The sequence below is a fragment of the Onychomys torridus genome, chromosome 9, assembly GCF_903995425.1.
Source record: "Onychomys torridus chromosome 9, mOncTor1.1, whole genome shotgun sequence".
NCBI lineage: Eukaryota > Metazoa > Chordata > Mammalia > Rodentia > Cricetidae > Onychomys > Onychomys torridus.
In genome coordinates this window covers 23,097,528-23,122,362 of record NC_050451.1, presented here as the reverse complement: position 1 = coordinate 23,122,362, position 24,835 = coordinate 23,097,528, and the positions used below count along the sequence as shown (strand labels likewise).

Below are 24,835 nucleotides of genomic sequence, written 5' to 3'. Positions count from 1 at the left end.
TATTCCCAGCAACTACTAAATCTCTAGAACTAAAGCATGGTCTGGCATGGGGTAGATCCTCAGACACCAGTGGAAAGAAATGACCAGCAGATCCTACCCTAATCAGCACTTTCAAGGAGTAACACAGTGTGGTGTTTCAAGTACGTGTACAATGTACACAGAAACCATATAGCAAATTGACCCGCCCCGCTCAGGCAGGTCATTCAGCTGATTTACTAAGCTGAAATTCTTGGAACAAACAACGTAGCTGGAACTATAAACTAGGGAGTTATCTCAGGCATTTTGATGTAACTAAAAAGAATTTAAGATAGTTAAAATATCTTTTAATTTAAATTTAGTTATATTGCAAAGAAAGAAATACTACTTTAGTGATTTGATTTTTGTTTTTTAAATCCAAGCCAGGCTTTGTTGTTATGGATAAGCTGTTGCATCTCAAAAAAAAAAAAGAGCTTAATTCTGGAAGAAGATCTCGTTGTTCTTGTGAATCTAATTAAACTTTCCTGAGGAAATGGCCTCTTGTCCATCCCATGTGTTCTTGGTGGGAAAGTCAAAGAAGGGAGCCCACAGGGCAGTTATGTGAGTTCAGCATGGGTAACCATGGCACCCTATACCATCATAGCTGTTATGATTGGCTTGGAGATTATCATAGAATTCAGCCAATGAGAGACATTCCTGAAATTCCACACAGTTGCTTGGAGAGGAAAGCTGTTTCTTTTAGGGTAGGCAGCTAGGGTAAAAGCCTTGTGCTAATATCTGTGGCTATGTCTCTCTACAGAGCCTTATACCACCACAACCCACGTTAAAGCTCATGCTAAAGCATTCTACCAGCAGTTAGAGAGAGAAAGATATACTCAATTTCTTCATTCCTGAGACCAGTTTTTGAATGTTTTCTCAGCTACACTAGCAAAAAAAAAAAAAAAAAAAAAAGGTTATTTTCCCTTCTTCTTATTTCAGTTTTTAAAAATAGTTATTTGCTATATGAAGAACATAGATTTAGTGGTACTGTTAAGGACCTGTGCATAGTCACACCTTTCTTGGGTAGCATCTTGGAGAATGGGGGAGTGTAGTTAACAGATGAAACATGGTAACAAAACCAGAAAACATCTCAGTCAGTTTTTGGGGTCCCAGTCCCATACTCCATGATGTCTTCTGTGGTGCTTACCCTGACTCTGTGATGTGTCAGAGACACTGGCCTACAAATTCCTGTAGGACTATGAACCTGCAGCATCCTGAATCTCTTCTTTACCATAGTCATCAGACTATAATTTCTTGGTCCACTCCCATGTTCTTTAATTCTGTGCTAGCTTCTTTGAGGGTGGAGACTATCATTACCATTGCTTACTCAGTAGTCCCTTGGTACCACTTCATGGGTATGCCACAGAATTGAGAATTGTGAGTTTGGTTGACTCTAGACTAGATTACAATGTCTTATATAGAATTTTGATTAAGATATAATGACTCCAATATATCCTTAACATGAAGAATACTTCCTGGATCAGTAGCCTTAGCTTCAATAGGGAGCTTGCTAGAAATGCAGATTCCTAGGCTCTGCCTGCACTTTCTCAATCAGAATCACATTTCAGCAAGATTCCTAAGGATTCATTTTGATGAAATTTGTGCAGCACTATCTTATGTTCCGTTGCTGAAATCAAAAAGTAAATTTGGATTTGGAAGCATATGATGAATAAACAACAAGTTAATACATATATATATATATATATATATATATATATATATATATATGTGTGTGTGTGTGTGTGTGTGTGTGTGTGTGTGTGTGTGTGTGTGTATTTATCTATTAACGAGTGGCTTACTTGGAAACTGGAGTTGTGTGTGTGTGTGTGTGTTCATGTGGAGGTCAGAAGACAACCTTGGGTGTCATTCCTTAGAAGTGCAATTTATCTAGTTATCTTTTTATTTTCTTTGAGATAGCTTCTCTCATTGGCCTGAAACTTGCCAAATAGGTTATTCTGGCTGTCTAGACAACCCTGGGGGATCCATTTGTCCCTGCCTTCCTGGTTCTGGGATTACAAGCACATGCTACCATGCCCTTCATTTTAAATGGAAGCTCTGAGAACTGAACTCAAGTCCTCGTAAAAGTAAAGCACATTTGAGCTATCTCCACAACTTCTGGGATCTATTTGACGTTTTAAAGTTACCTTTTTGGGGAGTAGATATTATCAGCATTTGTTAAAGAAAATGAAAGTAACGTCTCAGTGGCCGAAGAAGACATGATGTTACACAAGGTTTCAATGTCTGGCTTGAATGAGAACTTAGGCCAGTTCTAAATACTATGATTCAAGTATCATGATAGCATCATCAGGGTTGGAAGAACAGGCCTATCAATGGCCTGTGGCCAGTATCATTTTCTCAAATGAGAGAAAAGCAGATCCATGAGTCTTGGTAATGTCTGGGACTGCAGACTGTTTATTTGAAGTCTCGGTGCTTTTCTCCAGGACTTGGTTCCTGGTTTGTCAAATGAAGTTAGGGCTTATCTAATAATTCCCTATGTTTTTATTTCTTCTTTGAGAAGCCATTTTATAATCTTACAATTTTACTGCTGACCAATTATAGGCACTTGATGGTGCAGAAGCTGAAAGCATGAGCTGGGGGTTAGGAAGGCTCCTGTTTAAGTTTGGACCTGCACCTAACCAGCTGTTTCGTTCTCAGCTGTCACCCAGCAACTTTCTGCTGTAGGCTCAGCCATCAAAGACTAAAGCTCAAAATGAAAAATACTTCCATGAATAGAGACCAATTTCTTACCTCATTTAGTACATTTTTCAGAAATCTGGATGCCTACTATATGTAGTGGCATGTCACCAGTTAGCTGGCAACAGTATTATAGTCTTCATAGTAAATTAATGGTATACCTCATGATCAATGGCCTAATTTCAGACTCAATAAAACACTGCGATAAAGCACTAATCTCCTAGAATTCTTGTGAAAATTAAATGAGATATGGATGCAGCCACTAAGCATGTTTCCAATCCTCTCGGAACAACAGTTAGCATCTATAGTGACATATTTTTTTTCTGGAAGAAAAGATATGGCTTTATGTCCATTGCTTCATGACATACTTTAGTACATTCTCTCTTCCTTCAAAAATCTCTCTTGATAACAGGCTGGTAAATAAATTGTTTTTCCTTGTCCTCCTCACTGTTTGTATAGTCTAAATGAAGTGTTACTCACAGAACAATTGGGACTTAGAAAATGATTTTATCTAGGCATCATTTAGACAAACTAGATGGAAAGAGAGACATTTAACTCTTGATGTATAAGACATGAAGCAAGAGATACTCCTCATTCTAGAACAGCATGGATCCTTGATCAATAGAATTCACTGACACTGGTTTCTTGGGGGAGACTGAGGGATCATTGAGTTTGCACAGTGCTCTGCTGACAATGTTATCTTGGTTGTCTCTTTCTATTTCAGCAGTCTCTAGGGTAGTGGTAAATTAAACTAGAAATTTCAGAAGGCATGGAATCCACAGTACAGACTCTGGAAGCCCTTATGTGAAGTAAGTGTGTGTGTGTGTGTGTGTGTGTGTGTATGCGTGTACATGAAGAGACTACAAATGAACCTTAGAGGTCATTCCTCTGGTCTTTTCCACCTCGATTTTTTGGGACAGGGTCTCTCACTGGCTTGCAACTCATTGAGGAGTCTAGGATGGCCAGCAAGACCCAGAGATCTCAGCACCTACACATCTCCACTGCTGGGATTATCAGTATATGTTGTCATGTGTGACTTTTTAAATGGATGCTGGGAAATCTAAATTCAGGTTTTTATACATGCATATCAAGCACTATTTCCCAAGGTAACTTCCTTGGGTTTGACCTGCTCTAGAAGGCTTCTGTCAATTGGAGAGGAACAATCTCTACAAACACCGCAAGAAGAATTCACAATGTAAAGATCTGGGCAACTATCTGACCCTGGATGGAGTCGTTCCGTTATTTTGTGTTCTTCCTATATTAAAAAGTTATAGGTGGGCTGGAGAGATGGCTCAGAGGTTAAGAGCACTGACTGCTCTTCCAAAGGCTCTGAGTTCAATTCCCAGCAACCACATGGTGGCTCACAACCATCTATAATGAGATATGGTGCCCTCTTCTGGCCTGCAGGCACACATGCAAGCAGAACATTGTATACATAATAAATAAATAAATAAATCTTTTAAAAAAAGTTTGACCTCTACTCACTGAATGGATACTGTCCAAGTGCCTACCATTTTTGTGGTCTGCATGGTAAAAGGATAAAACACATAGCACTTGTACTTAGTAGACCAGATTTCAAGCAGTGCTTGAGAAAGTCACTTACCCTCCTGAAACACAGCTCCTCCTAAAATGGAGCAACAGTGGAGCCATGTCTGTGAGTCTAAGGTAAAGATCCAGATGGATCATCCACATAAAGTTCTCAGCACAGTGCCCAGGCCAAGATGGGGTATTTGCCCTCTGTCCATTCATCTACCCACCATTCATACATTTATCTATCTAGCTATTTATGTCCCTCTCTCCACCCTTTCTTTCTTTTCCCTCCTTTCTCCCCTTTCCTCTGCTTTCTTCCTATGTCCTCTTCCCTCCCTCCCTCTCTCCCTCCCTCCCTCTCTCTTTCTCTCTCTGTCTTTCTTTCCTTTTCCTTCTTTATCCTACTTTCCTGTTTCCTTCCACATCTATCCCCTATCTAGAAGATCATCTTTACAAGTTTTGTAAATCCTTGGTACATATGAAGGAAAAAGTTTCATTTTTTTTTTTCTGTTTCTTTCGAGACAGGTTTTCTCTGTGTAGCTTTGTGCCTTTCCTGGATCTCACTCTGTAGACCAGGCTGACCTTGAACTCACAGAGATCCGCCTGGCTCTGCCTCCCGAGTGCTGGGATTAAAGGTGTGCACCACCACTGCCCGGCTTTTCTAAATTTTTTTTTTTTTTTTGAAAAGTTTCATTTAAAAGTCCAGTGGAATCATTGTGACGATCAGAAAATGATGCAAGTATTTAGCCAAGAGTGGAGGCAAAGCAGCAACAGTGGTGTTGAATTCCCTGGCACTCACTTGATTTAGAACATGTGACAATTTAATGAAAATGTATTTTTTTAAAAAAGAATTCTTTTGTAGGATCACTGCTTTTCATTCCTAGACCTTTGCAATCTTTTTTATCTCTATTTTTCTTGTGCTACTGTAACTAAGCTGAACATTTAATTTCTAATAATGTCACAAGATAGAAAGTCCACAAGAAAGCCATGGGCTGAATCTTGTAGGTTCTCAAAACATGCTCTGAGTAAACACATCAGGGATCTCTATATTCTCGTCCTAGCATCTTACCCCATTCCAATCTGCACTGTAACCTGTCAGCTCCTTGCCATTACCCCCATATCTCATCTACCCTATCTACCATCTATTATCTATCCATCCATCCATCCATCCATCTACCATCTATTATCTATCCATCTATCTATCTATCTATCTATCTATCTATCTATCTATCTATCTATCCATGTATCTATCATCTACCTACCTACCTATCTGTCTTTTCTATTTCCCAGGGAATCTAAAAAGGTAGGGGATGATACAGGAAAAACAGATATTTAAAGCCAAGAAAACAGATGTGGAGAACTAATTTTCTTAGAAGAGGGCTTGAATGTCCCAAAGTTCACATTCACATTGAGTTCAGTTTTACTCTATTCCTATACTTCAGACTTTTCTTTACATCACTGCTAATATGGTTTTTCTAGAGTGGCACTTTATTTTAGCTTAAGGAACCTTCAATAGTTATCACCTGTAGAGGTAAGATGTGTGGAGTCTATCCTCTGAAAATCTATATGAATACACAGAGATTCCCAGGGAAAGAACTTTGGACCACTGGAAACAGCCATAACCATTTTCTTTTGGGCTTTGCTACAAAGTGAAGGGTGTCTTCAACTCACCACAGTTCAGGTTGGGCTGCTGCCTCTAACTCCTGAATGTTAGGGTTACAGGTATGTGCCACCATTGCCAACCTTTGTATGGCATGTAAAGGCCATAGATATCTTGCTCCCCAATCTGACACTGTTTTATAGTCATGTTGAATTAGGGAAAGTAGGCATGTGCTCTTTGCCTGGGCTTGCTTCTTGGACTGTGTTTTTGTTCATCATTTGTGCTTCCTTAAGCTTTGTTTGTTCATCTGTAAAATGGGAGTAACTATATAAGAGGTTCTGAAGATTGAATTGTTATGTGCATGCAAGACCACACCTAGCTTACAGAATGCATGCATGAGCATTTTATATAAGAATGCCATTTTTATCAGCTGTGTAGTTTTGTACATTGGTATATTTTGTTCTGTGTCTTTCTAATCTCCAGTTTTCAGAAACTGATTCCGATGTAGCTCTTTCAATATGCACTTGAAACCTTATTATCACCTGAATGTGTCTTAGGTTTATGAAAATGTCATATTCCTCTGACACATAAACAATGGAGATTGTAATGTACTGAATTTGCAGTTTATACATATGCTTTGGTGCTCCATGAAGATAACAGGTGTTCCCCTCTCATTTGGATAGTTCCTGACTTTTTTTGTTTTGTTTTGTTTTTCGAGACAAGGTTTCTCTGTGTAGTTTTGTGCCTTTCCTGGAACTCACTTGGTAGCCCAGGCTGGCCTGGAACTCACAGAGATCCACCTGGCTCTGCCTCCCAAGTGCTGGGATTAAAGGCGTGCGCCACCACCGCCTGGCTAGTTCCTGACTTTTCACACTGTACTTGCTGCAGGAGAGGCTCTCACCAGGTGTTTGCCTAATTGGATAAATGGATGGATGCATGACTGACTGACTGAATGACTAGGTACCTTACCTATGGTGTGTGTGTGTGTGTGTGTGTGTGTGTGTGTGTGTGTGTGTGCACATATGTCTTGTCTTGAGCACAATTTTGAATCTTGAAATATTTATTACTAACCTGGTGTTTGGCACATGTTAAAATGCTTTCTGAATTGTTTTGAAATATGTTCAACTGCTATGTGGGATTAAATGAAAAATATTTATGGAATCTTTTAGCTCTTACAGATACTGATCGATATACATTCATTAATATTTCATTTCAGAGCTCTCATATCTTGAGATGAAACAAGAAGGAATTTCCAAATCCAGAGAACTTTCTCACAACAGCTCCTGCCTTGTCATTCTGACTATCACATAGCACACACAAGCACAACACAGACACCACTTCTTCCTCTTGACCAGTAAACATTCATCAAAGAACATGAGCTTCTTCAGAGGGTAGAAAACAGGAAACAAAAGAGAAAAGAAAACTTAGAGGGAAGATTCATTTGGTTCAGTGTCTTTAAAAATATAAAACATAACACCACACACATGACACTAAATCACTAGACCTTGAAACCAAGGCTGAAGGAAGTTCTGTAGCAAACCAGAACTCTGTTCCTTCAAACTTCTGCCTATACGAAAATGCCGCTCTCCAAAGGCCAACAGGGAATGGGCATGAGATGCGTTTAGACAGCACAAATTAACTCCTTAAGTGTCATTGCAACTCCACGCCACTCTCTGGGAGTACATACCTTAAGGAGCTACTAAACAAAAACAAAAACACAAACTGAATGTAACTCAACAGTCCTGGAAATTGATAAGGCATATACAATCGGTTCACCTGCATCCTTCTGATTCTCTATTTGAAAGAGAGAGCACAATGAGGAGAGAAGAGAAAGAGAAACAAGAACACATATGCAAGATTAATGAGCAAGTGGACCAAAATGCCCCCCACTTATGCGTGATATATGATATTGGACAGAAGAGGTTGCCCTTGGCTTCCCACCGCCCCAAAGTTTGGGGGCCAGCAAAAAAAAGGCTCCTTCACAGATGTGGAAAATGCTGCACAAATAGAAAATTAGTAAATTAAGTTTAATGTGAAATCAAGCTATGAAACATACATGAACTCTTCAAATGACAATTAAGTCATATGTTGTATCCAGAGCTTTGAGGACAAGGGCAAGTAGAACTCTCCAGAGAGAAGGGAGGAAAACTTCCCAGCTTGAGAGAGACTAGCTAGGAAGCATAGAAGAGCTAGCTTTCACAGAGTATGGACCATCTTGCATGATCTCATACCCATTGTGGTTTGACATCTTAAACATGGATAAAGAAAGCATGGCTTTGCCTCAGATGTCCTTTTTCTGACACCTCGTGCATCGCTCCCTAGCTTAACTGCTACCTTTTGATTGTGTACCAGTGACAAGTACTTTACAAATTAGGGTTACACACAAGCAAAGTAAAAATGCATTCAGGTCACAGACAGAAGAACTGAAAAAACTTACAGACAAATCTGTTTTATCACAAACAAATGGCTTAATTGTCTAACCTGTTTTAGGCTGATAAAAAGTGACTGGACTTCTCACACTGGGTTTCACAGACAGAACCAACAGACAAGCCAATGCTAAAAAACTTGAAGCAAGGAGAGTGAGTTGGTTTGGATCTGGATTTCTTGAAATAATGGAAACAGAAAGAGTGAAGACAGCATGGTGAGGAGGTGGTAGGTACTCACGAATGGTTAAATCCATCACTTGGGAGGCCAAGCAGAAGACAGGATGCTCATACATTTCTCTCTTTTTCCCTATAAAAGAGGATTTGGGCATGCAAGAGGCTTAGGTCAGAGGTAAAGAGGTTAAAGGTCATAGGTTAGAGGAAAACGTTACATTAGCTCAAGGAAAAATAGCCACAGAGTATTTTGGGATAAACACAGGATAAAAGAAAAAGGAGTTTCAAAATTTGGGAACTACTGGATTAACCATTCAGCATGCCGTGAGCCACGAGAGAGATTGTGACCATGATTTTACACGTCTCTTTAGAGTCGTTGGCAAGAATACAATGACCAAAAACATCATGGGTAAAGGGAAACAGAATTCCATTGATTTAAGGCTCCAAGATACTAAGGATTTCAGACTTTAGTATCTAAGGCTTTTGAGGTATTTCTTCATAAACATAGTCTCCAGCAATATTACTACAGCTTCTTTCCAAAATGCTCAGATAGATAAGCTGTTAATGCTCAATAGAGGTACAAGTGTAAAAAAAAATGGAGGATTTCTTTTCTGAGGGTAGGACCTGAGCCTTGTTCAAAGAAAGCTGTCTGGTAGTAATATCTTTAAAGCTGCAATATCCCAGCCTATGTGGACTATGTTCATGGAAGAAAACCTGACACATGCAGCCAGAGAATGTGGGGTTGTCTGAATTAACAATCCCAGCATGCTTTGAAATTGGTGTCTCAGCCACTTTTGCAGAGGTTGTATCAAAAAGTGGCTGAGCCAATCACGGACAAGGAAGGAGAAAAGCAGAAGAGAGCAAGTAGTGTGGAATGAGGTACTTCTCTGAAAAGAGAGTTGGAATAAAAAGATTGGTTTCTTCAAAGAATCCCCAGACCTAAAAGTCACAGTGCAAAAGATAATTAACACAACCAGGAAGAACTGAGGCACAGAAGGAGATTACAGACCAGCTGATCTACTTTGGAAATGAATGCATTTTTACTTACAGATCGCAAAGTGTTTTTTTTTTTTTTTTTTTGTGGGTTTTTTTTTTAATTTATCTGAAAGAAGAGAGCAGATCTTACCAAAAGACTAATAATAGCTGGACCAAGACCTATGAGGCAGCAGTTGTGGAAATTGGACATTTCATTTCTTGATCCCATCTCATCTTTGGCTTCAGGATTAGTTACATGGTTGACTTTACCCAATCCAACCAATCATTATGTCCTGGGCTGGGAATGCTGGAACAATTATTTGCTAATAAAGCTGTTTAACCATTGATCTTCTTGTTCCTCTATTTTTGTCACTCATTACCAAGTCAAGAGTTGATAAACACCCTTCTAGTGCCCAATTCTTAAGTGTTTCTCCCTGGATGCATAACAATGAACTCATTACCACTGGTACACAATTTGCATTGTCACACAGACAAAATCAGGAGAGGGAGGAAGACATGTAGTGTACAGAACACTGGGAATTTAACATGATTGTCAGCTAATTTTCTAAGGAAACAGGACATTGGCAGTATATGTGATGGTGTGTGTGTGTGCTAATCAGCTATTCCCCAGCTGATGTCCTGAGGTGGACAATGTGCCTTTGCTTGCTTTATTCAGGTATCATGTGTTTTGTGTGTGAGAGAGAACACCAGATTCCAGAGTGTGGACACATTGAGTCTTGCACACAGAACTTCCACATGTATACACTTACACCACTGGTCAGGTTGGGTGTGGTTTTCAAATCACCCTATAGCAGCCAATGGGGGTAATAATGAAAAGTAATTAATGCCCTTGAGAGTGAATAGGTCCTAAAGAACCATAGCTTCTTCTTGAGTTGAGTTTACTCAAAGTTCCTTTTAATTATGCTGTCATCAATGACTGCTTCCCTAAAACTTGAGATAGCAGTACCAATACACTTCTGACATCTCTGCAAACAAGAAAGAATGATTTCCAGAGTCAACTTAGAGCCCCTGGAGATGATTCCATACTACTCTGCCACCAAATTTGAACCGTTCCCCAAAGACAAGAGACTTCCAAGGGATAAGAGAGAGTTAAGCAGAACTTGAATATCGAATTATTCAATGCTTATTTTACTTTTAGTACTTTGGGCAGTAGATAGCAGGTTGCTCCCTTTTTCTCTTCTTTAGAGAAGGTAACAATGCTACCCAACTCTTTCACAGATAACACCATCTTCAGAGAAGATATTTAAGGACAGTACGTACTGTCAGAAGGACCCTAGTAATAACACAACATCCCACACTCAATGCTGGTTTCCTCCTAAGGCTGTCTCCTGAGCTGATGTCCTGCTTTTCATCTATTTATTTGGCCACAGCCAAGGCATTTTCCACATTTCAAGTATGTTCAGCTTAACGTAGTCAGATGGAACACTGTCTTTTGGTGTCCATCAAGAAAAGAGACAAATTTTCCCAGGGAGGCATACCAAAATTTAAATTCAAAACTTGTGGCAGGCGGAAGCCTTACCTTCAATTTTGGCGTACTCGGACAGGCGTGAGTAGTTGACTAGTGCAGCCTGTTCCAGGCATTTACGGATGACAGTTTTGACCTCCTCCTGTGGTACTGGAGTGACAATGTCTTTCATCAAAACCTTCAGGTAGAAGGAAAGGGGACTATTAAGTTACAAATCAACATGTCACCCATTTCTGCTTTTCAAAGTCTTCATGCTAACTAACGTGAAAACTGTGGGTAGAAAGGAAACCCCAGAAGAGCTGGGGAGGCAAAGCCTGTGGAGGCATCAGGGAAGGGCCTGGAGCGACTCTTCAATATAACTAGTTGGGAATCTGAAAATAAAACTTGTAGAATTTTGGCAGTTTCCTCATTTTTATTCTGGTATTTCATGAATGGTAAACAAATCCTTTAAAAATGGCCATCCAACTGCAATGTTTGATTGCAATTATTTGCGTATCCATTTCTATGTTTCATGTTCATTCTTACCCGTTCCAAGAGTGAGAGAGTAGCTTTCAAAGCACCTTCAGGTCGACCAAATGGAAAGCAATACCTAAAATAGACACATAATTCTTCAGGTTGCCCACACCGTTACATTAGCAGGAAACATGCTGCAATTTGATTCCTATAGCAACTTGTACTAGGAATGGGAAAGGCTTTTTATTTTGTCACACTGTGTTATGCTAATCTCAGTTCACACCATATATGTGTATATATAATGTATATATGTATATGTGTGAATAATGACTGAAGAGGGGCTCTGCAAATGTCTGCAGCAGAACAGAATATTGAGAGTGATGTCACGGAGCTCTGTCTGAATTTCCATTGTGAAGGAAAACACTAGTTAACAAAAACACGACCTCATGCATTATTATAGGGCACATGTATTGTACAGGCTTGTGTATTATTAGAGGACCTGAAAGCCAGGAGTTAAAACCGGCTGGAATCCAAACACACTTCTTTAGCTCCTAAAAGGGTTGAGGCATGAAGCAGGTATGCATTTGGGATAAGTCCCTGACTTTGCCCAACTTGCTTAGGACGTTTTTCACTGTTACTGGATCTCTGCTCTATTGTTGATAAATTTTGCCTACAATGAATGGTCAGTTAAAGGACATTCATTAAAATCTTATTCCATAAAAAGGAGAATTCTGATGTCACAGAGAGAAACATGTCAGTTACTGCTACAGGTGCCATCAATGGCTTCGGGCAGTCAAGAGTTCTTCAAAACACTGCTCAAAAGTATAGAGGACAGGATGGGCTGCTTATACTCAGACTACAGTGTGTGGATGGGGACATGTTCCTCCAGGCCTCATTTTCCTAATTGTTTAACTAGATCTTATAGCTACCTTACACAGTTGTTTATAGATAAAAACTAAAGTTAGGACCTTTTAGCCTCCAATCCTATTCCTGGCATATGGGAACTATTAGAAGCACAATTACTGTCTTGAAGTTCCTGCCTTGGAGTCTATATGTGCAGCCAACGTTATCATATTAAAAATGTCTCATACGCTCTACAGGAGAAGTGGATTGCATAGTGTGAGCATCAAGTGCATGATCTGCTGCTGAATGTCAGGTCTCTACCCCAAGTCCCCAACCATGCTGACCCACGTTTCCTTCTTTCTAGGCATAGCTATCAGGAGTCGGGGAAAGAGTTATGAACACCATTAACTTTACCCCATTCACTATGGCCCAAACTGTAGGAGTTTTAAAAACTGTTTTATCTAGGAACCCTTCAACTTTTTTTAAATGACATTATCAGTCAGATCACACAGGAAAGTTTTGTTCTTTAAGCAATTAAAATGCTCTTAATAGTCTGGATACATTTGGTAGCACGCTTGCCCTAGCATTCATAATGTGCTGGGTTCAAGTCTCAGCATGGCATGAAACCTGATGTGTGTTGGCACACTCCTATAATCCCAGCACTCTAGTGCTAGAGGCAGGAGGATTAGGAGTTCAAGATAACCCTTGGCTATACAGAGAATTTGAGGTTAGCTGAGACCATATGAGCCTCCACCTCCAAACAAAAATAAACAGAGAAAGACTGCGAAGTGAGGAAGTTAATGAGGGCCATATCCAATTGGTTGGCCTTTTTCCTCTAGCTATTTCACTTTAATGATCTTATGTGTCTCTGATAGTTTGTTTTGGAAATGTTTTATGCATATTCTTTCTTACCCCAGCAGGCCCCTAAACTGCAGCTCCTTACCTAAAATGTGTAATCTGATTTTCCAGCAGAACTCGGAGTCTCTCTTTGATTTCTTCGAAGCGCTCTTTTTCTTCAACGGTCACAGTTCCAATTCCATCAGGCCTGAAAGGAGACACGTTATGAAGTGACGGCCCCCTAATATGCTGACACCACCAAATCAAATCTCTACCAGGAGGAAACTGTCTGCTCAAGAAGCCGCAAAGCACAATGATGGTCCTGACACAGAAGCCTGCTGTGTGCAGCAGGCCCAACAGGGTTCTCAAGTAGAACATGGTTCAGGGTTACCATTCAGTGGGTATTTGTGTGAACCAGCAAAATGGCTCACAGGTTAAGTTCAACAGGTTCTGTCTGGTCATAGATTTTTAAAAGATCTGAAGAAGTTAACGTGATTTTGTGTGTGTGTGTGTGTGTGTGTGTGTGTGTGTGAACATGTGTGTGACTGTAGTAGGAAATTTAAGATTCCTACTACATGTGACTGTACACATGCACATTCATATTTGTGGAGGGCAGAAATCAACATCAGGTATCGTTTGCAATTGCTCTCCACCTTAATTGTTTAGACAGGGCCCCTCGCTGAAGCCGAAGCCTGGTGATGCAGTTGGCCGGCTGGCCAGCCTCCTCTGCCTCTGCTTCCCCAGTGCTGGAGTGCAGGTGCCCATTGCTGCACTTGGACAAGACTGGAGTCCTCATTCCAGTGTGGCAAGCCATCTCTCCAGCCCTTCCATCATTCTTAAAATTAGGCAAGTTTTACAATGCAGTTTGGATTTTGGTCTCTCTTGAAAGTTCAAAGAGCTGACATTAACTGTCAGTTGCTAACGAACACCTTTTTCCTCAGCTGGGTGGATGTTTACCTGGCCATATCTCTAGTTTGTATTACCTGTCTCGGGTTTGTGACTCTTCAATTATTATGAAAATTCCTACAAAAGTCAGGTGTCATATAAAGCATGTATTTTGCTCATTAAATTACTCAGTTTATAATAATTACTGCTTAAAGTAACCTTAGTATTAACTAAAGGATAACCCAGATGTTCTCCAATCTTAGTGAACTACTGTGATAAAGAGAAAGACAGTTGAAAAAAACCCAGTGATTTCAGTTGAATCATAGTGCTCTTAGTTCCCTGTCACCCACAAGTACACACACATTTCTCTATCTGTTATTGGCCATTTGCATTGGAAATATCATGGCTGTGTAAATTATAGCCCAAGTTTCTATTTGCCAAATTAGACACAGGATAACCTGACCCATTCAAAGCCTTCTGTGTCCCAGATCTCTAGTGACTTGAGATGACGGGCTACATCAGTTCGCAGATTGCTGTGTCACCACAGAACACATATAGAACACTTCTCAGTCTGCATAGCCCAGTCATCTTGAGACCAAACAAATGGTGGTGCTCATGAGCCTTCTCAGGGTTTCAGCAGAAGTTAAGAAAACTCTCTGTAGTCTATCAAGCTGACTACACAAAGACTTGGCAACGTTAGCACTCTATGTCTGTCAGCTTTTAAATAGTCTTCTTCCCTTCCTTTTAACCAATAAAAATATTCTATTTGAAAATTAAAGAAGAGCCTCTACTTCAATTTGTAAAAAAAAAAAAATCACCCCAAAGAGCAAAATCTTATGCTCCTTTTTTGTATTCCTCCCCAATCACAGGAAGAAAACAAGCAAAATGGTCAATATCAAGGAGACTTCAAGTTCTAAGCCTGTGCTAATATTTTCAAATCTACTAGTCAAAAGTCAAAGATCAAGTCATAAAGTTTATTGAAATTTTTTCAAGAAATATTCCTAGTTGGGTTGTCCTTAAATCCCAGGATTAACTCACTGGCCACCACAGAATGCCTGTTAGGTTGTCTTTGATAATGTCTCACATTGTTTCCATTACAAGTTTGAATTTCATTCAGCTCTGGCGGTTGAATTTTGTTTATACCAAAAACCAACTTACTAATATACTAAACACATGTGATTGGCATGTTCGTCCCATGTTTGATCAAGGAAAAGGGGAGCCATTCAATGTAGGAAATTAACACAGAGAAAACTCAGTGCTCTTAGATGCACTTGACAGTTAACAGAGAAGCTTAGACATCAGAGCCAACAACATGGATGCCCCATAGAGGTTTGTCACCTTTAGTGACTTATTTATTTACTTTTTTGGTGGTGCTGAGGACTGAAGAGGGCCCATGAATGCTTGCAAGCATTCTATTACTGAGGTACATCTCCAGCTTTATGTTCTTGATTCCAAGACAAACTTGTCTGTGAATCAAGACATTCGTTCCTTGCCCAAGAAGCCTTGTCAGACTTTTTTGTTTGAATCTGAGATGATATAAACTGAAGAATTAGATGTGTTTCACCTTCTTAGCTAATTCTCACAATGAAAGGCATTACCACAAATGCAAACTGTGCTGTGCTTCTCTCTTGCCTTTTGTTCTGGTGATGCACATTAAGGGAACCAGAGGGCTCCTGCTTCCTCATGGCCTCTCCACAAGAACTGGGAACACTGCTATCACACTATTGAAACCAAGGAAACGTTCATTGTTGTAGTCACTTTAATTTACTTCTTAATCACCTTATGCTAGTGTGAATAGTTTCACTTTAGACATAAATAAAACTAATGAACCGCATTAAGTCTGCAAAGCTCTCCTTCAGACTTCACCTGCAAAATCAGGTGATAAGATCCCGCATGATCTCAACAGCAAATACAAATGTTTTAACTGCCAGATCTATATTATTAGGGTGTTGGCAATTAGGGATGGTGTTTGACAAATTTTGTGAGAGACCTGCTAGGGATCAGTTTGTTAAAGATCAGAAGCTTAACAGTAGTTAAGGAGTCACTTTAGTCTGACTTCAGATAACTATTTTTTAAAATTCTGTCAGACATCAATTTCTTTTCCATTGATTTCCATAATTCACCAGTAATGACTACACAGGTAGGTGCTCAGGAAACAACCTGTGTGAAATATTTAAAGGGAGTGCTGTTTTCTTTTAAAAAGTATTTTAATTTTTTAATATTGTGTGCATGAGAGAGAGAAGCAGGGGAGAGCACAGGCATGCATGTGAAGGTCAGATGACAACTGTCTTTCACTGTGGGTCCCTGGGATTGAACTCAGGTTGTCAGGTGTGTGAGGTGAGTACTTTGGTCCATTAAGCCATATTGCTGGCCTGGGAGCTGTATTTTCTATAGAAGCTACATGTGCTTTTAGCAGGGCTATGGTTCTCAAACATGGCCATGCCTCAGTATCACTTGGAGGCCTTGTGACAACCCAGACTACCTGGCTCTACCCAGAGTTCTTGAACTGGTAGGTCTGGGATGGGACCTGAGAATTTGCATTTCTAATGGGTTCTGTGGTGCCACTGGTTTGAGAATCATGCTAAGAACCATTGATACACACAGACACACACACACACAGACACACACATACACACACAGACACACACAGACACACATAGACACACACACACAGACACACAGACATACACACACAGACACACACAGACATACACACATACACAGACACACATAGACACACACACACACACACACACACACACACACACACACACAGATCATCCAGTGTCTGAAAGGATGCTTTTATTTTGGAGCACGGCTTTACATATGTGGATGATGGGTGCTAGTTGAGCGTCATCCTCAGTGTTGCCCACTTTATCCTTTGAGACAGAGTCTCTTACTGAACCTGGAATTTGTCAAGTTAGCTGGACTGGTTAGCCAACCAATAAGCCCCAGGGAGTCTTTCTCCACTTCCCCAGTGCTGCCCAGCTTGGCTTTCACAGAGTGCTTCCTTGGCTGAGACACTTCACCAACCCCTTGACAGGATGCTTTTGATCCAAGCTTCTTAACTTCCCTAAGACTGAGATGGATTTGAGAACAGAGACAGTTTGTTAGAGGTACACTGCCCCTTTCTGAGTTGACTTCCCCTTCCAAAAGAGGCATTTGCAGTTTCTGTTGTTTCTGGAAAACAAGGGTGGCTGCACAGCAAATCCACCGTCACGAAGAGGACAGTCTTTTATTACCACCCCCTAACCCCTACTGGAACACAGGAAATGTTCCTTAAGTTTCATAAAATAGCTCAGTGTCTTTTTCATTTCTCAATATTTAACACTTGGTAAATCATAAAAGGAGAAGAGAAAAGGAAGGATTTTAAGCTTTTAATTCAAAGTCCTAGTCTGGGATGTGTCTTCATGCAGAATGCATGTCCAGCAACCTGGATGCCCCCCTTTCTGATGCATGACCGTACATCGCCTACCTCTCTAGGTTCTGGCTTCTTAGGTACCTGCTGCCCTGCTAACTGCCTTGGACTTGGGAGAAGGAAAAGTAGATTGAACTATTACCCATTATCAATGCCTTAAAGGCAGCTCTTACAATTTTCAGAAACTGCACAACCAAGCAGACTCTGCCACTCAGCCTCCAGATCCTCTGATGTTTGAACAGTAAGTGAGTAAGATAAGATGAGAAGAAGCAGGTGGAATGCACTGCTCTCAGCAGCTGGGGCTCGACCACATCGTTTTCATAGGTCAGTAACTCTTGATGCCTGATTCTACCTGAGCTTCTGACAGCTGAGTCAATCGTTCTGCAGTGGGGGCTTAGATGGGCATTTTGAAAGCTCACAGGTCATTCAAATGCAGAAGCAGGGCTCTGATCTGATTTATATTCGTCTGGAGATACCTCAGGTCCATTTCCTTTTCTTTTCTTTACTCATACAATGTAAGTTTACAAAGGACACATTCCCTGCTTCCGCACATCTCTGGTTTAAATGGAAGCCTCTAAGTGATGTTTTAGGAGCACACACATGTACAGGCACAGGCACACATAAAGAGAAACAGCCCCTGGCCTCTGGTTTCACCTCACTGAACACTGCTAACCTCACTTCTTGTCTATCATAATCCTGGGGACTTGAGACAATATGCAGGTCAAGTGTAGTCATTTTTGGAGCCTTGCCGAAGACTGGAAGCTTTCCCACCTGCAGGCCATCACTGGAGCCAGAAGTGGGTCTTTGCAGCCACAGCAGACTATATTGCATCTGACATGGCTGGCATCTCTGGAATCCACCTTTCAAGTTTTCGGCAAACCATTTTCTCACTGTCCTTCACAAAGCTGACATTTTCGGCAGCATGATAGGAAAGATGTCATGTCGGCTGCTCTTCAAGTTCTTGTCACCGTGGTTACACCCGCTCTGTCGTCTTCAGTCTCCTCACCATCTCCCATCTTGAGCCATGTCACAAATAATAATGCATCCAGAGTTGCGTCTTTCTCCTTTTCCAATTTTGTTTTTGTATCAAATCAAACCCACTGAGCCCAGCAGTCATCAATTATGCAAACGGATGTTACCAGTTACGTAAACTGTTTCCCCTTACCAAGCAAAAGATGATTCACTAATGCCTGTTGGAGAATTAATTCAGTATTGTTATGTCCCGGGATTGTAGTACAAACATCTTGATACTCGAAATTCCCCAAGCAGTCCAGTCAAACTCCCTTTTTCTGTCAGGAACCAATGAACCTCTCCAAAGTAGTTAAATTGTCACCACACCCAGGTGAGTACCAGCTTTCTAGCATTTAATTATCCCTCAGGCATGGCTCTACATATCACATTGAAATCTGGGTTGCAAAACATTTCAAAAGGTGAGATACCTTTTCAAGAAAGTCAGGATGAAAAATTAATTCAAAGCATACAGTGATTGCTGTCTTCTGATAGTGCGTCTATTTGGTGATTAAGTGCCAAATCCAGGTGTAAAATGAAACATATGAATTCACCAGAAGAAGAAGGAGCGTCTGGTCCACAGATCTGCATACAACCAGCTTTCAGCCTCCAATCAGTACCAACAAGGGGTAAAACTCCAGCTGAAGAAGGAATATACTTTCATCTCCAAATGCAAATGTCCACATATGCTGGTGCAGGCACTGTAAACACGATATATTCTCTCTCTCCAAATGGATGCATGCCTGCAGACCGCATTATGGATCCATGAAAATGTCCTTAAACAAGCATGATAACTGAATCTTACTTGCTACTAAATTGTTCCAGCCTAGAAACATGAGTACTTAAAGGGCCAGAGCAGGACAAAGTATGTTAGGCATTCCTTGCAATGTTCCCTAAATAGGACAGCTATATCAGATACTCGGATGATCTTGACTTAAATTATGTATTTATAATATCTGACAACTCTTCATCCTTACAGTTTTTAGAGTGCTATCCCTGAAGTTGATTTGCATGTAGAATATTTTCCTTTGTTTCTTTTTGGCAGTTAATAGATACAAATTTAAGATTGTCTCAAAGCATCAGCCACTAAAAGGAGACACCCCTGTCTCCCTGCAAGTTCCTGTAATGGCTTCTATAATCCTAGGTTAATTATAATTTATAATTAGGATTCTCATATCCCATAGCCACTGCTTCATTGTGAAAGCCAGCCCTACCCCTTCTCTACCCTTTTCTTCCAGCTCATGCCCTTTTCTAATTATGCCCTGATGCCCTGGGGCTCAGATACGCTGCTAAAACAAATATATCAAAGTGTTTGTGTCACAAATGTTAAGACAGGAAGAAAAACAAGTAGCTTCTACACTATTACAAGTGGGCATTGTAGCTTCTTGGGTTTGCTAATAGGGAATTTCAAAAAAGGGACTTGGGAAGGGCAAATATTCCAAGAAGGCCTCTGACTTGTTTGCAGTTCATCTGAATCTGAAGTCATGACTCAACAATATAGCAGCTTCATCCAACCTATTACAAGCATGGGGCTGGTTGAGAGGCTACCCTTGCTCAACAGTCACCAGGAACACAGGTGCCATTGGAATGTGGCAATAGCAAAAGTGGCTTAGGCTTGATATGGGTACTGAATGACCAAAGAAACCAAAGATGATTGAAGAACTAACAAAAAATAGGAAAGTGTGTATTTCACCAAGAAAGGAACAAGTTTCCCAAGTCAGAACTTCATAAATTCTTCTCTTGGAGGAATGAGAGGAAGAACTATGTTCCTTCATTTTGAGATGAACATTGAGAAGATATGGATTTGACATTGGAGACCTTAAGTGAGACTTCAAAGTGGTCACAACAGTAACATGTGTGGCTTTTCAATATCATATCCATGTTCAAAGTGTGGGACATCTCCAAACATATTTTGTACAAGTAGTTTCAGTGAACTCAGGATGAGGACACACTTGGGATTTTAGGTGAGCATTACCACTGGCACAGACTTCATAAGACTTCATGCTCTTCATATGGGAGCAATCTTCCTTCATGAAACAGTCAAATGGTTTAAATGAAGGTGACATGTCCAAAGATAAATTTTCCTTGGCCATGTGAGATGCTTATTTTTATTCAAAATTTGTCTGGCATTTACTCTCTCCCTATTATGATTACTTCCTATTAGGCAAAGCTGGTGGTTTAGAAATTAGAGATACTTCATTCATGCACAAGGCCAACACCCAGAGCTAGAAGTAAACCAGAGACATGTTCATGTTCATAAATGCACCACCAATTCTGTGTGTAACATGAGACCAAGAACATAGACCACTGTTAGACCCCACCCATACCTGTGTGCTATGTACAGCACTGTGGTCAGAGCTCTGTAAGGCAGATCTATACCTACTTATGTAGACTTCAGGTTTTTTTAATTGGGGAGAAGCATTAAAATGTACTAGACATAATGGTGTTTGTATGCAAAGAGGTAGAGATAGGGTTGAAAGAAAGAAAAATTACATGTAATTCAATGCTAGGCAAATATTCACCAAAAACAAACAATTAAAACAAAACAACCACCATGTGATACTAATTGAGTGAGGCAAGGACACCATAAATAAGCCAACTGTTGTAGTCAGTGAGAGAGAAGATAGAGGCCTCAGCTATAGCAGTGGCATTGAAAAGAGACAGTAATGCAAATACTTGAGAGATACTTGAGAGCATTGCTTGGGCCAGAAATCAATTTGTAACATGCTGTGAGGGAAGGAAGAGTTCACGAGATGGTTGCTCAGCTTCTGTCTTGGGCAAGTGGGTGGATGATTTAGGGACCATGATGGATGAATGGAGAGGGAGTGCAAATCTGAACCCACAGGATGCATAAGACTCTGTGGATGAACAGAACCTTGTCTTCAAACATATCTCCCCCCAAAGATCTTTGGATGCATTTTCAGAGATGTTTTAGAATTCATGCCCTCTTACATCTGCCTGTAGACTCATTAATCTATGCAGCGAGCTGTGGATTGAGGCGGTTGGCATTATGGATTTGTTAATTGCTGATACAATGTACTTTCTATGCAGGCCATATGTGAAAAGCAGCAGTGGCATTCAAGAAATGTTAAATAATAATGTAAATGAGAAAAATTTCCAATCTCAATAATAAAGGGATCCAAGGAACATTGATGAAACTTGCAATCGTTGGCGCAGTTTGATTGCCTTGTCACTGTGGGACAGTGACCAAAGTGACGCTAATCTAAATGTCATCTAGCAAGAATACTAAAAATATTATGGTGAAAATTAAGTACTACAGCCTTAGGAGCTGATTTAAAAATGAGAAGATATAGCAATTTGCATCTGTGGATTTTATGATCGCCAAATGCAATCAGCTGAACACTCACATTTTCCTTTAGTTCCCCTCTCTTTTGAGAAAGTGAGTTTAGTTCTAAAGAATTGGCCCAGATTAATATCCATTCAATTAGCCTAAAAGGTTGATATCTATTAGACACACTTGAGCTGTTTTATTCATCATGTTTAATTGTCTCATTATTAAACATTTAAAGGTTCAGGTAGGAATTCCCCAGAACATTTTTGGCTGCAAATCAGGTTCAGGAATCAGAATCATTTTCAGTCTCCTGCCACAAGTGGTTCAAATGTACAGTAACCAAAGAGCCAAGATCCTGACTAGATGTGATCTGAAGCCAGAATCATGGGTGTTGGATGTGCATATTTCTGGCTCCATGCAAGAACTGCTGAATTATTTGAGGGTAGCATCCTGTATTCTGTATTTTGTCCGACTCTTTCTTGTGATTCATATGCACACCAGAGTGTGAACACCACTGCTTCCATAGAACAGCACAAATTATACATAGGCACCAGGTCTATGTAAAAGAAACAACAACAAATCCAAGGAAAAAGGAGTCATTTAATTCCATCATTTGGGAACATGATTTAAAACAAGAGTACTTGACCTCAGTGTTACTGTCATTTGGGGCTATTCCTGCTTGGGCATTACTGGGTATTTAATAATATCTTCCTATCAATCAAAATTATGTCCAGATCTCACCAAAAATATAACTCATCAGGATGAATACTGTCAAACACACAGGAAAGATCCCATTGGGTAGTTCATTCCATACTAGGAAACAGGCTTCAGTCTAGTGAGAGCTGCCTTCCTACAGCGACTGTTTGCTTTCTGCTCTGTGAGGATGATGGGAGGTCCAAAAGCAGCACTCTGGACAGCTGCCATGGTGGCTTCCTCTTCAGAGACCCTTCCAGCGTGTTGATCCTGACAGCAACTTGCTGTTTCCTTTAGGTGGACATGGACACCAGAGCAAAATCACAATCAGAAACTCTGCCTCACCTCCACCCTTATTTACTGCCAGGAGGCAGATGAGTGACCAGGCGACACTGGTTTTCCTTGATGCTCACTATTAGCTATGCATCTTATGAGGGACAGTTTGCTGCATTCTCTAGAGAGAAAATGTTCCCGTGCCCATTGGGTCTTTCTATAAGTTAATTGCATGTACATGGCTTAGAAATGGATAAATGAACATTGAAGCATATGCGATCCATGCCTGTTACTTTGCATAACTTGGACAAGCCTGGCCAGAATTGCAGGCAAGGAAAGGTAGAAGTACATAATGAAAATATTGGGAATATTGAGTAAATGTGGTCTTTAAGGTGCCATTTTTCCAATTAAAGAATTGCTGGGGTTGGGGATTTAGCTCAGTGGTAGAGCGCTTGCCTAGCAAGCACAAGGCCCTGGGTTTGGTCCTCAGCTCTAGGAAAAAAAAAAAAAAGAAAAAAAAAAAAGAAAAAAAAAAGAATTGCTGAAGTCAAGAAACAGGATAAGATGAACAGAAGCTTAGGACTTGATGCCTTGAAGTGACCGTGCTGCATAACTGGCTCTATAGACAGCCATTGATTTAGTGATGGGCTTTATTTTGTGTGTTATCATAGCTCACTATTCAGAGTTTCTTTTTAACAAGTGATTGTGGATATTAGGAGGATTTGCTTAATAAAATAGATCCACAATAAATGTATAGGCCTATTTGATGTTAACCCATCTTATTTGCCCCTTGAACATAATTTTAAAATTACAAAGCACAGCTTGTTCATTATGAACGACTTGTAAGGTATCAGAGCACTAGCTAGACATGAAGACAGAAAGACAAACAAACAAACAAAAATACAATCTGACTCACAGGTATGTTTGCTTATTGGTAGGCTAGTTTTTCAAGTACAAACATATTTAAGAAAATCACTTAATAACTGACTCAAATTACCAATATACCACATTTTGTCCATTTCTAAGATCTTTTATGAAAAACTGTACCTTTGAAAGCCTTTAAAGGATACAGGTCTAGGGATGCATTAAACCTTCTTGCTTACAAAGGTGGACATGGCAGTGTGGATGCAGGTATAGATGTAAGACAAAGGGGATGAAAATACAAATCAACACACACATGGCTTCTTACCTTTTTTGCTCTTGACTAGGGTGGGTTTTGGACTCTTTTCTCTTTTTTGATTCTCTTCGTGGATCTTTTTTAGCCTCTGGTTCAGGAGAAGGTGGAGTTTTGCCCCCTTGAAAGTCTGTGTTGGGTAGCAGCCCACTAAGACACACATGCATTTGCTGACTTTTGAGAGGGAGTTGGTTGTATGAGGCATGCATAGAGGGTGGCAAGCCATAGGAGAATCAAGAGCACATACACACACACACATGTGCAAACAAAAAGAAAGAAAAAAAGGAAGCATCAAAAAGCAAAGGCAAATGCATTCAAACTAAAATAATAAGCAAAAGAGATGCAAAACGCATAAGGAAAATCAGAACTGAAAAGAAAATAAGAAATCCAAAACTGTTCCCACGACAAGATGTATAAACCTAACTGTGAATCAAGTGGCAGTCTTACAATATGAAACCCAGACAATGTGTATCATAATTCATGATGATGTTTACCAGGGAGTTTACAAAAACATTTCATTATTTTATAACACTTTCTTATTCAGTAACATATGTAGAATACAGTGTGACAACCCAGAGAATATAATGCAACTTCTCTCTCTCTCTCCCTCTATAAAGAATTCAATCCAAGAGGCTGTAACAGATAGTCATCAAAGTGTACATATTTATAAAAATCAGAATTATGCGTGCTCCAACCCAGGTATCAGAGTCTTCATGAATATCTTTTATGTAAATAAAAGGCCGTGTCTTAGGCTATGGAGCCATAACAACAGGAGATGAATATAATCTTGCTGTCTATTAAAATATTCAAAGCTACAATGCTATTGTTATCCAGCTCTAAATGATACAGTAGCATTTCATAAAAGTCTATCAGTACTGGAGACAGAAAAAGCACAGAACAAACCCCTTTTAGGGTTTGCAAGGATGAGTAAGGGCTTACACAACCTGGCTTCAAAGCCAGGTAGCCTGGACTGGCTTCTTCCCCATGTGGATTTCCCCAGAGTGACAACTTGCTCATCTGAGGCTTGTTTTTCAAAGCCACCCAGCTGTCTTCTGCTGCCTC

At 40.2% G+C, this 24,835-nt stretch overlaps 1 protein-coding gene across 20 annotated transcripts in view; it reads right to left on the bottom strand.

Moving 5' to 3' along the window:
* Cadps (calcium dependent secretion activator) overlaps nt 1-24,835 on the bottom strand; it is a 457,300-nt gene that overhangs the window by 109,050 nt on the left and 323,415 nt on the right. For 8 of the 20 annotated variants that reach the window (XM_036199648.1, XM_036199650.1, XM_036199649.1 and 5 more), the window contains exons 14-18: nt 13,137-13,238; nt 11,423-11,486; nt 10,952-11,075; nt 8,504-8,572; nt 7,616-7,633 (exon numbers count right to left, since the gene is read on the bottom strand). In XM_036199648.1, the coding sequence (XP_036055541.1) occupies nt 7,616-7,633; nt 8,504-8,572; nt 10,952-11,075; nt 11,423-11,486; nt 13,137-13,238 (377 nt within the window). The remainder of the gene's footprint in view (nt 1-7,615; nt 7,634-8,503; nt 8,573-10,951; nt 11,076-11,422; nt 11,487-13,136; nt 13,239-24,835) is intronic. The other 12 variants (XM_036199653.1, XM_036199655.1, XM_036199644.1 and 9 more) reach the window with 3 other exon arrangements.